The sequence below is a fragment of the Gekko japonicus genome, unplaced genomic scaffold (assembly GCF_001447785.1).
Source record: "Gekko japonicus isolate JY-2015 unplaced genomic scaffold, Gekko_japonicus_V1.1 scaffold88, whole genome shotgun sequence".
Taxonomy (NCBI): Eukaryota; Metazoa; Chordata; class Lepidosauria; order Squamata; family Gekkonidae; genus Gekko; species Gekko japonicus.
The window spans coordinates 884,911-900,753 of NW_015160209.1; the positions used below are offsets into that span (position 1 = coordinate 884,911).

Here is a 15,843-nt window from a genome sequence, read left to right on the forward strand (position 1 = left end):
ATTTCCCAATATTCTCGGATCCCAATATTGGTATGGGATTGGGAAAATATTCAAGACTGCTGACATTTTATGGCTCCATTATACCCTATGGGGACCATTATAGTTCGCGGGACCCTTAGGCTATAATGGAGAAACATTCTGGAGGTATCTGTGGCTCGGGGGGGGGGGCTTTTTAAGGTAGAAGCACCACATTTGCAGCATAGCTGCTGGCACCTCTCTATAACCCCCTCCCCGAATCTCAAAAAGATTGGACCAGGGGGTCCAACTCTATGCACTCCAGAAGAAGGTGCCCCCATCCTCCATTGTTTCCAATGGAGGGAGAAAAGCGTTTAAGGGGATGTGGTCCCTTTAAATACCTTCTCCAAGCCACAGCACAATTCTGCAATGTGGTCCCTTTAAATCTACAAGTAAATGCCAGGTTTATTACCCTATCATGTGTACAGTCAAATTAAGGAAGGAAAGCAACTGTATTAACCAAGTGTAGTTATTTTAACTTAATATGATACCAACTATGAAGTTACTGAAAGTATGTGGTGGAAAAGCAAGCAGAAGTTCTATTTACGTATCAAAAAGAAGACTGCTATCACTTAAGATATCATGAATATTACAAAAAAGCTATATCAATGCCTATCAATTCAGAATGAAAAGTCACACCAAAAAATCCCTTTTTTACTTTGCTTCCTTAAAAGCTTCTGCCAAAACCTTTTGAAACTAATCACAAGAACCAGAAATGAATATAAAAATATTTGAACTCACTTTTCAGTTTTCCAGCAAAAAACCTTACATAGAATCAAATATCAAAAGACTGGATTTATAATGGAAAATATGTTTTATTTATTGGATTTAAATTAATTCATCCTATGTGAAATATTCTGATGGTAATTTATTTTTAAAAACTATGCAGAGCACTTTATAGGAAAAGATAATTTTTGCACAGATCTAACCACAGACAGCCTAAAATGGAAGAAAACAGTGATATAGTTCATTTAATTATAACCAGATTTGTTTTAAGTTTTCCAACTGAATCAGGATATTAACTAAATAGTTCCAATTATTCTTAAAGGTTTAGTGTTCCTCAGATTTAATTAATAAGGCAAAACATTTCTTCAGAGTTGCTGTATTTGACTATAGCTGTAAACAACGTAGTTAACAATACCAGATCTCCTACACAACGTTCATTTATTTCAAAGTAGTATATTTTAGCAACATTTTGCTGTTACAGCATGACTTTAGAAGCTGGGGCTTTGAATCACCCACGGGTCCCATCTGCATTCCTGCATGAGTGGGAAGAGCCAGTGGGGACAATGACGGCATCACTGGCCTCATCCTGCAACACAGGATGGGCCACATGGGCAGCTGGGAGGCCAGATGGCTGCAGAGGTGTGAAAATCCAGCCTGCCGTCTCCCAGGACAGCCTATGATGGGGCCTGAAGTGGGGGGGAGGGCCACCAGGGGGAAAGGGGCCATGCCACCTAGCCATGCCAAGGCTTCTTACTGCATTAACCAATAAAAGTTGTGGCCAATTTTATTCCAAAACATTGAGAGTGATTGTGTTTATTGGGGGGTGTCAAAAAGGGGTTCCTTCAACTTCACTGCCCTCTCCTCTCCCCTAGGTGCTGGGACTGCATTTCCAGCTCATCGGGAGGAGACAAACTCCAATTTGCCCAAGCACCTACAATCAGGGATCATGTCATATTAGTTTAATTCAAGGCTTCCCAAACCAGAAAGCTTTCAGTTGCATTCAATGTGTGAACAAAAGAGGGAGGGAATATGTGAGCATGGCTGACAAGCCACATTCAGGCCTAACACCAGATGATGTTGGAGCCTGTTTGGTGACACATTTTTTTTTAATAAAACAAAAATCATGAATATTCATTTAACCCCAAATGGATACTCTAAAACAGCTGTTTTTCCTCCTGTGTAGATGCATTGGAAAAAATGACTTTGAACACAAAATTAAAATAGGACTCAAGTGAGGGCTTCGGAGTGATTCCATTAGCTTCAGCCACACTGCCAAACAGTCGTGCTAACAAATGTTCTGTCCACTTCATCTTTGTCCAGGAAGCTCTACAAACTAATTCTATATGGAAGCCATTGCCTATGTTAGACATCCTGGTTCCATGTGAATCACAATGACAAGTTACACAATCTCTTTCTCTTATGCTGAAGAGCCCATACTGCACTAAAAAGATCAATGCAGGTGATATAGCCTGAAAGTATGGCTGTTGCAGGCAGGGGGGAAAACATGCTACTATATTCTCACTACAAACACTATATTCTCACTACAAACACTACCAAAACACTACAAACACTAACACTAACCTAAAATAAGATACAAGGATCATATATAATGATTAGATGCATATTTAGCTAAAGCTCTCTCTATAAAGAGATAGTTTTTGGAATATAGCTAATTTCTACTGCTTCTATTACAGACTGGTAAATATATAATTGTATCAAGTAAATACATCTCAAACAATAAGACTTTTAGGCTTATACAATTCTATTAAATCTGTTTCTTCCCTTTATTTTTCTTTTTTTCACATTTCCATTTGACTTTCAGGACTTTTGGGGATACCACCCCTAATTCTGATTCAGAGTCTTCTTCTGGGTTATTACTTGCTTTTGATTCCAAATCTCCTGACCCATGTGTGCTGCTTTTTTCTTCGATCTCTTGATCTCTTTGGTTGATCTCTTGATCTCTTTGGTTGTTAAGGTAGTCCCATTTGTGGCCTTGAGCACCACGTCTCCTGTTGGTCTTTTAGAGAATCTTGCCACTATCTCCCAGCCTGGGGTGCAGGAGGTTGCCTCTCCCGAGGCTGTGGCCAAGGGATTGAGGCACCTCTGAGCTCCGATAGGTCCCATCACTGCGGTGTCATCATGGCATCAAGAGATGTACACCGGGCGAGTGAACAAGTGATCCAACGAAAATAAAGCTCTCCCTACCTCTGCAGCAGGAGTGGAATGAAGCATGAGTGCTAATTCCTTTTTGACTGGTTATTTGGCAAAGCGTATATCTGAAGCCCCAAACGGCATCGACAGAGGGGGAGGAAGCTAGCTCACACCTCTCCCCCCCCCATACATTTTTAAGCGAACTCTTTTAGCAAGAGGGGCTAGGAGAAATGGTGATGATCGATTGAATCAGGCAAAGTACAAATCTAACCAAAGCGAGCTTTTGAAGCAACGTTTGCTGACTTTCGAAAACTTTCCTTGAAATATAAACAAATGACTGGGCGGGCAGAAAAAATGACAACGAGACTGAGACACTCTCCTGGAACTACAAGATCAACACATCCGGCTACTAAAGTAAATATTGACTTTACGAACATGTTGGCTACTGCATTGCACCCTCTGCTGGAGCAGATGACTAACCTCAACAAGAAGTTGGATGAGATCCAAAAACAGCTTAAAGAGACGAACTTAAAAACAGAGACTGTAAAATCAGTGAAAAAGGTTGAAGCCAAAATAAAAGAGACTAATCAAAGACTGGAGGTGATGGAAATACAAAGATCCTCTGATAAAGACCAAATTTTAAGACTACAAATGGAAAAAGCAGCGTATGTTCTGAGATTTCAAGGTGTTCCTGAACAGCAAGACGAGAATCTGAAGGAAATATTAAGTGAAGCATTGGCTCCAATGACAGGTTTAACGGCAGACACGCTGCAAAGCGATCTGGATTTGATCTACCAGACGAAAAAACATGCCTCTTTACTCCCATATGGTTTAGTGCTCTATTGCTAAATTCTCGATCCACCTTGTACAAATTTCATATCAGATTTTACTCTTCAGTACAATTTAGAGATTGTACACCACCCCAAAATTACCTTACAAAGACTAGTTTAGAGGGGGAAAGCACAGGGAAGGAGGTTATTGGGTGTTTTATCTCTTTGGCATTTGTTGTTTTAAATTCAGAAGTTTAAAAGTTTAATCAATCACTATGCCTTGGCTTTAGTTTTTCCTAAGTGGATGATGATACATAACCAGGCCAATTACAAACAAATACTTAAAATGAAAGTATTATAATCCTATTGATTGGTAGCTAAAATATGTTGTTTTAGTGACAGAGGCAAGTTACCTGGACACTTCTTCCTGGACACATCAGAAGTGTGTAGGGTTGGTTGCACAAAGAAGTTTCACATCTTAAGTGCTGTTATGGAAAAAAAACTTGTTTGCAGAGGGAAGACCACCTCATTCCCTCACTACTGGATTTTGGGAAGTGAAATGCTACTCATAGTTACTTAGATGCAGGTGGGTAGCCATGTTGGTCTGAAGCAACAGAACAAAGTTTGAGTCTAGTGGCACCTTTAAAGACAACAAAGTTTAATTTTGGGTATAAGCTTTTGTGTGCATGCAACTGAACTCAAACCTTGTTTTCATAGTTACTTAGTTTACTCTGCAGAAAGAATATTATTTTCTTCCTTTTGTTGTGTAGAGGGGAGTATTACCACATGCTTTAAAATAATGTACAAACTACCCCAAGGATTACTTAAAAAAAAAGACAGGATATAAATGATAGAAAGAAATAAAAACGTTTTATGTTTCTTACCTTTGCTGTCAAGGTAAAAAAGCCCTTTGGTTCGATCATCTTCTCCAAAACATGGCATTTTATTCCAGCAGTACTGTCATACTCATAAACCACACCATATTCCAGATGAACATTATCCACAGTCAGACTGACATGGTCCTTTCGTCCATCAATAATTGCCATGGTGTTAAATTTGTCAATTACTTCTAAAAAAAATTAAATCACCTTTTTTTAACTCCCCACTTGTTTTTAATAATTTTCATTATATTTATAGACCAACATAATTAAATTAATGATTTAACCAGGTAAGTTAATGTGAAGAAACCAGTTGTAATGTAATTATCACTGTAACATTCCAGCTATGAGGCTGAAACCCCAATATTGTCTTCGACGGGAACACAGGATGACAGGATGACAAGTTCACCTCTGATTGTCATGCATTTGTCATAATCATGGAACTTCTAGCAATCTTCTTAATCCAAAGGTAACCCAAATTCCTCATTTACATCAGAGATGGACAAATTCTGTTAGGATAGTATGGTTAAAAGTTCAAAAGAAGGGAAATGCAAAGGTAGCAAAAAGCCCTTTGATCAAATTTTCCTCCCCTATGTGTTCTGCTCCAGAATACTGTTTAAAGTAGAATTTGCAAGTTCAGTCAAGGTGCAACTTTTTACCCAAGAAGAAGCAAATATCATATCTTAAATCTCCCCCATCTTTCTTTTTCAAGGTGGCCTCTAAATGACAATAAAAAGTTAGAAATGTATTTTACCAATATTGGAATGTTGCACTAGAAGTTTATACTAGGGCTTTTTTTTTAGGACTCTTGGGTCCACAAGCAGTCAACAAGCCTCTATGTTTTAGGCACAATTCAAGGTGCTGCTTTTGAAAGCTTGAAACCCTGTTTTTAACTGTTAAAGTAAAGCTTGAGTAGCTTTGGAGAAATCTACTCCTATATGAGGTTTTACACAGTTCAAGAGTAGCTAGGGGGGCCTGCTCAGAATTCCATCTCAGTAGATACAAAATTGGCATCCACCAGAAAAAGACCTTTTAACTAGACGCCGCAACATAGAAGAATCTGCTTTGCCCTGCTTTCTTGTTAATTTTGGAGGCAATTACAGGTGTGGGGGGGATGTTTTATTCAACCAAGCATGTGATGTGGACTGGAATTTAACATGTTATTATTTATTTAACATATTTATACTCCAACTCTCCATACAAGTACCTACAAAGCAGCTGAAATTTTACAAATATTAAAAATCAATTAGAAATCATTTTTAAATAACTTTGGATGTTCAATAAACAAGCATGTTGGTGGTTCACACAGGGACTTCTCACACATGGTATTTCTCAGTAAAGGGAAACAGTGTCTCTTTCACCATGAGTGAAATCAACTTTCCTTTCATGTTCTGCCCTTGCATCGCACTGCAGAAGCACACAACTTTTCTTCTTCAGTCATTATACTGAAAAAAAGAGTATGCCTCTTAGACTTTTCCCCCCTCTACTTCAGGGTAACATTCGAAGCTGCCGTTCATTTAACTTACTAACAAAGGGGAAAAATGCTCTCCTACCTTCCACTTTACAGTCCAATGCATCTTCTCCTTCATCCCCTAAGGGTTTGGAATTTGTTTTCTGAAGCTCTTCCTGGGCACTCTCAATGCTGTTATATACCCATTGAATAGAATCTTGAGAGTGCCCAGAGTAGGGAAATAACAGTAGCGATTTTAAAATGTATATGCTCCATAAAAATTGTATAACATAACAGCTTTGCAGGAGAAAACAGCTGACATTTTTACTAGAGTTAAGCTGAAATAGGGTCAAATTTTAATTAATATTTTGAGGGACTCCCCGCTTCACTGATTTGCTGGGCCTGAAAGGGCACAGAATTATTTGAGGGAGGTATACAACTCCCATAGTGTTACCTAGCAGCATGGAAAATGAATCCCTGTATTGCAAAAACAACCAAGACAGTCCTCTTGCACTGACATAGCTTCCCCAGGAGGCACAGGCTGGGGTCTAGCATGGTTGCAGAGAGTAAGCACAGGCAAGGTTGCAGAGAGTAACCAAAATTCAGTTCAAAAAGCAGGGGTTCCAGAGAGCAGGTTTATCAAAATACAGGCCAGGGTCAAGGAGTTCCAGGCAGCAAGAAAAGCCAATCATCAGTTCTACTCCAAGACTCAAGGTTGCAGAGATCCAATAGTAGCAAGGTTGGTGGTTCAGTAGCAAAGTGTACTTGTTGCATCTACAATGCTGCTTCTCCGAGCTGAATTTATAGCCAGGTCTTAACAAGCTAAACTCCCAGTCAATTCCTTGGTGGTCATCCTGAAACTACTCATTCATCTTTTCAATTCATAGCTGATGATGGGCCATGAGCCTTGCACTTCTCCTTTCTTGCAACTCTAAGCATCTCTGACAGCATTGGCACTGCAAATGAGTGGGTGAGCTAGGTGGGCTGGGAGTGGCTTCTGAAGACTTGTTTACTGCTTCAGAGCTATAAGGTGCTGTTTCAGCTGTAGGCTGTAACTCCTGATCAGCCAGTAACCTGATCTCTTGTTGTTCTCCTTTTGGCTCAGAGCTGGCTGCAGCCGGCTGTTCAATTACCAGCTGAGAGCTAGCAGATAGCTCCATCTGAAATATCTGAGCCATCACTCAGCACAAACTGACTTATGACACCTCTCCTCACTAGAGATAGGCACAAACTTGGAAAATGTGTTTCGGTTCAGTTCACGGTTCATGGCATGCCCAGTTCATGAATCATGAAACATCATGAACTTTTAGGGGTTAAGCAAACTGCTTTGGTTTGTGAGGTTCATGGCATGATAGAATGGCCCTCAGTGTGCTAGAGACACTAAACTTGCAGGGGATCTCCGGCTGACTCTTCTCGACCTGTCCTCCATGCTTGGTGAGGATCGGATTTATGAGGTCTGAGTTACAACCCCCCAAAGAAGGTAGCCCCAGGAAACTGCTTTCTGGGGAAATGACAGGTGAAGGTTCAGGAGGTTCATGAGTGTACAGAGTGGATCCTACGCAAGTAAGAGACACCAAACTGCTCCTCCAAGGTTGGTGAGGATTGGATTTATGGTGTCTGAGTTACAGCCACCCAAAGAAGGTGACCCCAGGAAGCTGCTTTCTGGGGAAATGACAGGTGAAGGTTCAGGAGGTTCATGAGTGTACAGAGTGGATCCTACGCAAGTAAGAGACACCAAACTGGTCCTCCAAGGTTGGTGAGGATTGGATTTATGGGGTCTGAGTTACAGCCCCCCAAAGAAGGTGACCCCAGGAAACTGCTTTCTGGGGAAATGACAGGTGAAGGTTCAGGAGGTTCAGGAGTGTACAGAGTGGATCCTGTGCAAGCTACAGACACCAAACTGGTCCTCCAAGGTTGGTGAGGATTGGATTTATGGAGTCTGAGTTACAGCCCCCCCCAAAAGGTGACCCCATCCTCCAATGGAGAAAAAACAGCAAAAAAACAAGGACAATAGAAGCCCAGCAGAACAGAATCAAAGTCCCAGAGAATCTCTGCAGTAGAAACTGAAGGGGGGGCATTTTTGCAAGCTCAGCAAAACCAGTGCAATGTACTAGTGTCCAGAAGAACCCAGTGCCATTGTGGCAATGCCAGCTCAACACGACTCATGTCTATCAGAGAATCACACTGCAAGCAAGGGGGTTTGCAAGCCCAGCAGAACCAGTGTAATATACTAGTGCTCAGCAGAACCCAGTGCCAATGTTGCAATGCCAGCTCAATCAAAATACGAGCAAGGGGACATTTTTGCAAATCCAGCAGAAGCAGTACAATGTAGAGTGCACAGCAGTACTAGTGCAATCACAGCATGGCCAGCAGAACCCAGTACCTATGTGGCAATGTCAGTTCAGTAGGGCTGATGTCAAGCACAGAATCAGACTAAGCAAGGAAAAAAACAGCAAAAAAGCAAGGACAATAGAAGCCCAGCAGAATCAAAGTCCCAGAGAATCTCTGCAGTAGAAACTGAGGGGGGGCATTTTTGCAAGCCCAGTAGAACCAGTTCAACATAATAGTGCCCAGCAGAACCCAGTGCCAATGTGGCAATGCTAGCTCAATCACAGTACAAACAAGGGGGCATATTTGCAAGTCCAGCAGAACCAGTACAATGTACAGAGTGCCAGGCAGTACCAGTGCAATCATAGAGTACTCAGCAGAACCCAGTGCCACTGGCATTGCAAGCTTAAAAGGACTGATCTCACAGCACATAGTCACAATTCCAAGCGGGGGGGGGGGCCCCAAGTTGTGTGCAAGAAAATGAGAAGTAAACACAAAGGAACAGCGGCAAGGGGGGGGAACCCTCTTGAAACTGACATGACTAGTTTGAAACTGACAATAGTGTTTCCAAGGAGGATAATTCCACCACCACCCTGTTGCTCTGAAGTTTGGTAAACATTCAACTTCAGCAGAGACAGTCTGTGTGGAAATGGATCCATTCACCAACGGTGAAGAACCGCCTGAAAGTTCATGGAAAGTTCGTGCCAGTTGACCTGCCACGAACTTCAGTTTGCAAACCATGAATTGGCCAAAATTAATCAGCAACATTAGTTCGTGAGCCAATTCATACCTATTCCTACTCCTCACCATGCTATTCTATAATTATTTTATTGCTTCACAGGAAATGTGTCTCCATATTGCCTAATACTTCCTGTTTGCTGTGCAGGGCAGTAAGAGAAGGCAATGAAATAACTACTGTACAGCAAGACATGAAATTTTGGCCAGATGACTACATGAGGATGTCTTCCTTTCTCTCCAAGATCCTATTCATAGTAAGGGCAATATGACTTAATTTGCTTTCAGTGATATCTAGTATGATTTATATCACCACATTTACTACATGATCATTGAGTTACTAAGAAAGAATTCTAACAATAACTAAAAATGGCACTAATGCAGAAGTGGATCCAACTGTAACAGTTGGGGGGACGGGGAAATAAGTGGTAACAGGATTCAAAGACCCTTCTCTCCCCTCAAAAGCACATTTTCATCTTTATGATGGTTTTCACCCTTAAAGAAATAGTTTCACATAGGTTCCCATTCAAACCAAAATGCTAATGGCTATATTACATATTATTGCACATAATTCAAAGGCAGTCTTAGTTCAAGCTTCATTATGCACCTTCTTCTAAAATGATGACTCTCATATCAATAGGAGTTTCTTATGATTGAAAAAAAAAACATTTATCCAGAGAATTTATTTCATGTTAACTACTTCAGTCAAAGTTTTTCATCCACAAATGATTTCAACAGACCTTTTTTTTTCTAATTCAAGCTGTACAATCTATGCTGCTGCTTCTTGGGTGTTACACAGAGTTCACTCCAACCATTAATAGACTTTTAGTAAGGAAATCATGGACTTATAAGCACCAAGGACTTACAGACATTTCTTCCAGCCTAGTTAGCTTTTCCACAGTTCCTTTAACCCATATTTCCCCTTATTAATCATGTAGCAATAGTTGCTAGAATCTAAAATGTTAAAATGTGACTCCATTTTTAAAATTTATTTTTAAAAATAAAAATCAATCCATACTGACTCACAGATGCATTCTCTCCCACGCAGGATTTTCTATCACCCCCTGCTTTATTGCAGCAGGATGAACTACAAAAATAACCAATGTTCTGACAGAATTGAATACATTGTCTGCAAAGGGAAATGTGTGGGATGAAATAAAAGTTGAGCTAGAACACTAAGAATCAGAGTATTGGTATGTTGCTTCCATGTGAAACATTAAACTAGGTTTTAAATTTACTTCCCTTTCATAATATCACTGCAAATATATTCCTGAAAGATTCAAAACACATTTTCTTCACAAAACAAGCTTGCATTCGATGGAAGTGCTATTGTACAAAGACTGATCATAATAAAGGTTTTCTAAACCTTTACTTCCTAGTGCAACTCTTTCTTGACAGAAATGCTGACATAGTCTCTTGTGGATTTCTGAATATTTGTAAAACAGAAAAAGATAATCTGAAGTCCGTACATTTAGGATATTAAATTCTGATGTTGCTGATTTTGCTAGGTGTTTAGGACCAGGAGAAAGTACCATTGCAGAGCATGACTGTTTTCACACATACTTACTGACAACCCTGTAAGCCCATAATGAATCCCAAAGATCATTAGAATGATTCTAGAGCTGTCCTGCACCAGTGTGAAAGTATCCAAACATTAATAAATTGTGATTTAATCATAATTTGAGGCCCCTTCTAAAAGCTTTCTATGTAGCCTTTGCCTTGCCTCTAAAATCCTTCTTAGAAGAACTTATTGAAGAAGTTGTTGAAGAACATCTTTTGAATGTGAAGTTAAATCTCTCAATATTCTTTACATTTTTTTCTCTCAGGTTTCACCTAGAAGTCCCTTCAATTATAGATAATCTTCTCTGAATGACAGAAAGGAGTAGAAACTCAGAATGGTATCTCTATCTCCTGCTCTGAAGGAGATTTACTTGAAATGGAAGCATTCCCTTTGGTTTAATTTAGTTCCAATATGTGTGCCTCAAATTACAGCTTTAGTTCAGATAAAAGGCTTTGATACAATTCACTGTGAAGTGCTATCCTAATTATATTTATTCGCATTCATTCCCCAAACTGAGTTGATGTATTTTCAGAAAAGGAAGAGAGCAACACTGTCTATGATAAACGAACTAAGCAGCAACTTTACATGCATTGGACGTCTGTATTTCCTGCAGGCTGTGAGATGGGCAATAACACTTGCATGGGTTTCTTTGCTGACATTAATTCCATTCACTTTGATTATGCACTGTCCAGGTTGAAGACCAGCAGCAGCAGCCACAGTTCCTTAAAAAATAGAAAAGTGATCAAGTTAGAAGTTTCCTTTAAAACAGCCTAAAATATTTGATTGTGTAGCTGCCAGTCCATTCATAATGATACTATACTGAACAAATACTGTGGTCTTGATGTAGAAACACCAGTGGACTGTAATGATCTCCTCTGTTCAACAAACAATGGATGCTATCCAATTTGCTAGTGCTGAAAACTCATTTGGGAAGCAACAAGAGAGTGTTTCTGAAATCAATACCATTCCCCCTAAACAGGTCAACAGCATCGCTAAAGCAAACAAGGCTAACCACATATTCACATAAGTGAGCTCACACAAAATAACATCCTGGGTGCTAGATATAAATTCCATCCATGACCATCCCATACCTTTCTATATATGTAATACAATCAAGAAGGCTGACCTGCTTGTAAAACAGACTGTGCTGGATTGGGACATGCAAATTTTGCAAACAAACATCATTAGGATTACATGTAGGGATTGTATGGTGGTTCTGTACTATACAGAATTATATTCAATAAAATTATCATTATGGCATTAAATGTTTTATTCAAAAATACATCTTAGTAGAATATTAACATCAACACATATCATTTAGAATGTTTTGGATTATAATAATATATGTCTGAGGAGTTTTTTTTAAGTATCACTTTGAAATACTGACGATGTAACTTAATCATAAATATAAAGTATGGACTACAAAGGTTATGCATGCACTACATGTACCACAAGCACTACAGCAATACTAATGAAAAACAAGTTTCTCAATTGCAAGCAATTGCCACCTGGGGTGTAGTTTCTCAAACTAGTTTCTATGTGGATCACTCTACCATGTGGTGAACTCAGCATTGTTGCTTGATGTTTCTGGCAGCTGCTCAACATAAGTAGTCTTACAACACAGTGACAGAAGTCGAGGTGTGACAAAACTGCTCTAAACATGAAGGCTTGGGTGAGATCACTCACCATAGGAAGGCTGTTTCTGGTGGCAACCCTGCAGCAACTATAATGTGTGCACTGATCTTTATCTTATCCTCTATCTTATCCCTTATCTTTTTCATGGTTAATTTTCATATGTAAGAGTCATTTAATTTAATTAATAGATTATTATAAATCAAGCAGTAAACTAGCAATAAAATACATACATACACATATATGGTAAATTCTGACAACAGCCCAACACACTCTCAAGGCCTACAAAAGGATGGGTTCCCATGAAAATTAATACAAAGATCTGACATAGATTTTAAAAAATGGAATAGACTAATAGCATTATCTATCTCTATCTATCTAGTACTGCTCATACAGCTATCACCTTAAGCAGAAATTAGAACCAAAGAAAATATTTTAAAAGACCTTACTCAGAATTACTTCTCTTATATTTGATTATTGTGCCTATGAATTTTGCCACTAAGAGGGTGACACGATCATTGGTATCCAATAGTAGCCATGACACCTGGGCTCGCACATTTAGCAGTTCCATACCTTTAAGTAAAGGGGTGACTAAATTAGCCCTCAACTCACTGAATATAGGGCACTCCATAATCATATCTTCAATGGTTTCGATTGTATGATATGAGCATCTGCATGTTCTATTAGAGTATGATACTTTAAGAGGGGGCAGAGCTATGGCTCAGTGACAGGTCAGCACCAGGAATTCCTCCTGGATGCCACCGGCTCTTTGTCCTATTTAGAGGAGTTTTCAGGGGATCCTGGTGCAAAGGACTCGATCCGGGGGGCCCGTTTGCAGCTAAAGTGGGTGGAAGCCCTGGATCGTCCCGAAGCAAAGAACGAAGAAGCACAGTTATGGCAGCCATAACTGCACCAGCTGTGTACGCTCTGAATCAAGAGAATTAATCTGAGCTTCATCCGTGAATCGATGAAGAAATACACCATAAGTACCTGGAAAAGCATCATTGAAGAAGCCAACAACTTTCTCTTTAAGCCTCTTTAAAATTTAAGAAAAACAGAAGAGAGGGTGACTCCCCCCCTCCTTCCTTTGCGGAGTGGCCTGGATGATTTATACAAAGAAAGCTGAGAAAAATACTTTCTGGGGCAAAGGGAGACTCTTGTTTGAGCTTCTATAAAAGGATTTTAAAATCTTTTTTGGAAAAAGAAAGAGAGTGATTTAGAGTTGACTCTGTTACTTTGTGGCAACTTGTTATTTATTTATTTATTTATTTATTTCCATTTATATCCCGCCTTGCTGGGCAAACTGGCTCAAGGCAGCTTACACGAGATAAAATGTAATAAAACAATAAATACAGTAAAACTCCTATAGTAACATAAAGTGCAAGTAAGACAATACGGATGGTGACAGTTTCTAAACATGATCCAAGAAGAAAGTGACATCCCACCACATCCTTCCAGGCTGCTTATGACATCACGCTTCATTCCTCAGAACGGATGAGTTTATTATGTCTAGTGTTCCTAGTGGAGTTGTAAGCATCTGACTTGTGCTGTAAGATCCTTAGTTGCCAACAGCTCTAAACATGGTCAGCTTTGAAAAGATTACTGACAATAACTAGCAGAGAGTGTGGACTGTGCTGGGACTTTTGATACTATTTTAAAATGGAGGGACAGGACTTAAAAAGAAAAATGCCAAATGATGTACGCCTAGAGAGTTCCGAAGAAATTAACTAGCTGCAGGTGTCTTGGGAGCAGTTTCGGGCTATGATTGTGAATGAAGTCACCTGGCATTTAAAGTAGCTTTGGAACCGGCAATGGATAAATATGCTGCAAAAATAAGCCAAACTACAATGCAGATAAAGGAACCTCAACTTCAAACAGCAGAACAGCTTTATAATCTTGTGGACTTAACCTACAAAGGAGAATTCCAGCATCAAATTATACAAAATGCAGGACAATATTATAGCCAAGCTGACTCAACCTACAGAGAAAAGGATCTTCAACACTCAAAAGTGCAGGACACAGAAAAATTATGCAATCAAGTTGATCAAATGTACAGTGAGAACAACAGATCTACTAAAAGACTATCAAACTCTGGAATCCTCAAAGCTATATTCCAAAGAGAAGATGAAACAGAAGCCATGGAAACCTCAGCCACCTTAAAAATTGGATGTAGATGGCAAATGTTAAAAGAAATCCCCTCCATCTATAAAGAAAAGAGGCACAGAATGATGATCTTATTGAAAAAAAGGAGTTACAAGAAGAAGAAAAGAATAAAGCTTTTTAAATAAGACTGATCCAGAGAATCTCTGTTTTTGTGTAAAATGGGCTAGGGAAAACTGCATTTGCAATTAGTTAATATTTGTTATAATTGAATGTATTTTTGTGCATTTATAAAATTGCCCATAATAAAATTAAGGAAGATTTTAAGAGAAGACAATATAAGAATATAAAATATTAGAGATTAACTGCTATACTACAGTCATTGACCTAGAGGAAATACAGTGATCTAGAGTATATATGTGGATTCTTATTTGAATAAATTTGGTTAGAAGGTATTTCAGTAAGGATAAGAACAGAGGATTGTAATTCATTAGGGTATTAAGGTGGTTTGATACCTGAAGCAGACTAGAGAATCTATTCTTGTTGACATCAAAATAATTAACACAAAATAAACTAGCACAAATAGAAAGGGTATATAACTTGGTTAAATAGACAATTATAGTTTGTAGAAGATTATTGTAGAATGTTTAATCAGGAGAGAGCTTGTTTTTGTTATTAATAGAGAACCAAAAAATATAGAATGTTGTGATTATGTATAAGATATATCCATAATTACTCATAGACTAGGATTGCTAAAAATCTTGATTGTAAAACATAGATTTACAAAAATAATTACTGATAATATGATGGGAAATTGATATATAGATATATATGTAAGAGGTGATCTAAGAGATATGATGTCATTATTACTCTCATTTTTGTTTCTTTGTATGTTTGTTAAAAATAATAAAAAATATTCCAAAAAAAGGATACTTTATTATATCTGCCCTCCAAAATTGCCGAACATTCAGTCGCCATAGTAAAAGCTCTTCTTAGTTTTGGAGCATTATGTAATTTTCTTCAACAAGAGTACAAGATCAGTAGGAAATAACCATTTTAAGGACCCTTCTATACACCAGTGTCCAGTTGACAATACCAGTTTTACAGAACCTGGTGCAATTCCAGAGGAAAATTTAACCCTTTAGCCTGCAAGATACTGCAAGACTGATACTGCAAGATTAATAGGTTTGTAACATTCATTTAGCTGCAAAAATATTCTTTAAATTTGAGTCAAAACAGGTAGGTTGCTGGACAGTTTATCTTATCTCTCTTATGTACAGGGAGTTGGGGTTTTTTACTCTCCCTTGTTTTCCTTCATGCAATTTTAAAGACAGAATAAGCTCTAGTCGTTTTTTACATGATTAATATTTTACTGTACAACATGTAATTTGACTCTTAACACAATGCTATTTATATAATTCTAACTAAATAACAATTATTTATGAGACCTTAGTAACTGCGTATTATATATTACATATTCCCTTGAAGAAGCCAGTT

At 38.6% G+C, this 15,843-nt stretch overlaps 1 protein-coding gene across 1 annotated transcript in view; it reads right to left on the reverse strand.

Annotated features, from left to right (window-relative positions):
* The window catches only part of PREX2 (phosphatidylinositol-3,4,5-trisphosphate-dependent Rac exchange factor 2), a 221,094-nt gene that overhangs the window by 79,033 nt on the left and 126,218 nt on the right, over positions 1-15,843 (reverse strand). Inside the window, exons 20-22 of the mRNA XM_015408888.1 lie at positions 11,205-11,336; positions 6,094-6,216; positions 4,547-4,731 (exon numbers count right to left, since the gene is read on the reverse strand). Of these exons, the coding sequence (XP_015264374.1) occupies positions 4,547-4,731; positions 6,094-6,216; positions 11,205-11,336 (440 nt within the window). The remainder of the gene's footprint in view (positions 1-4,546; positions 4,732-6,093; positions 6,217-11,204; positions 11,337-15,843) is intronic.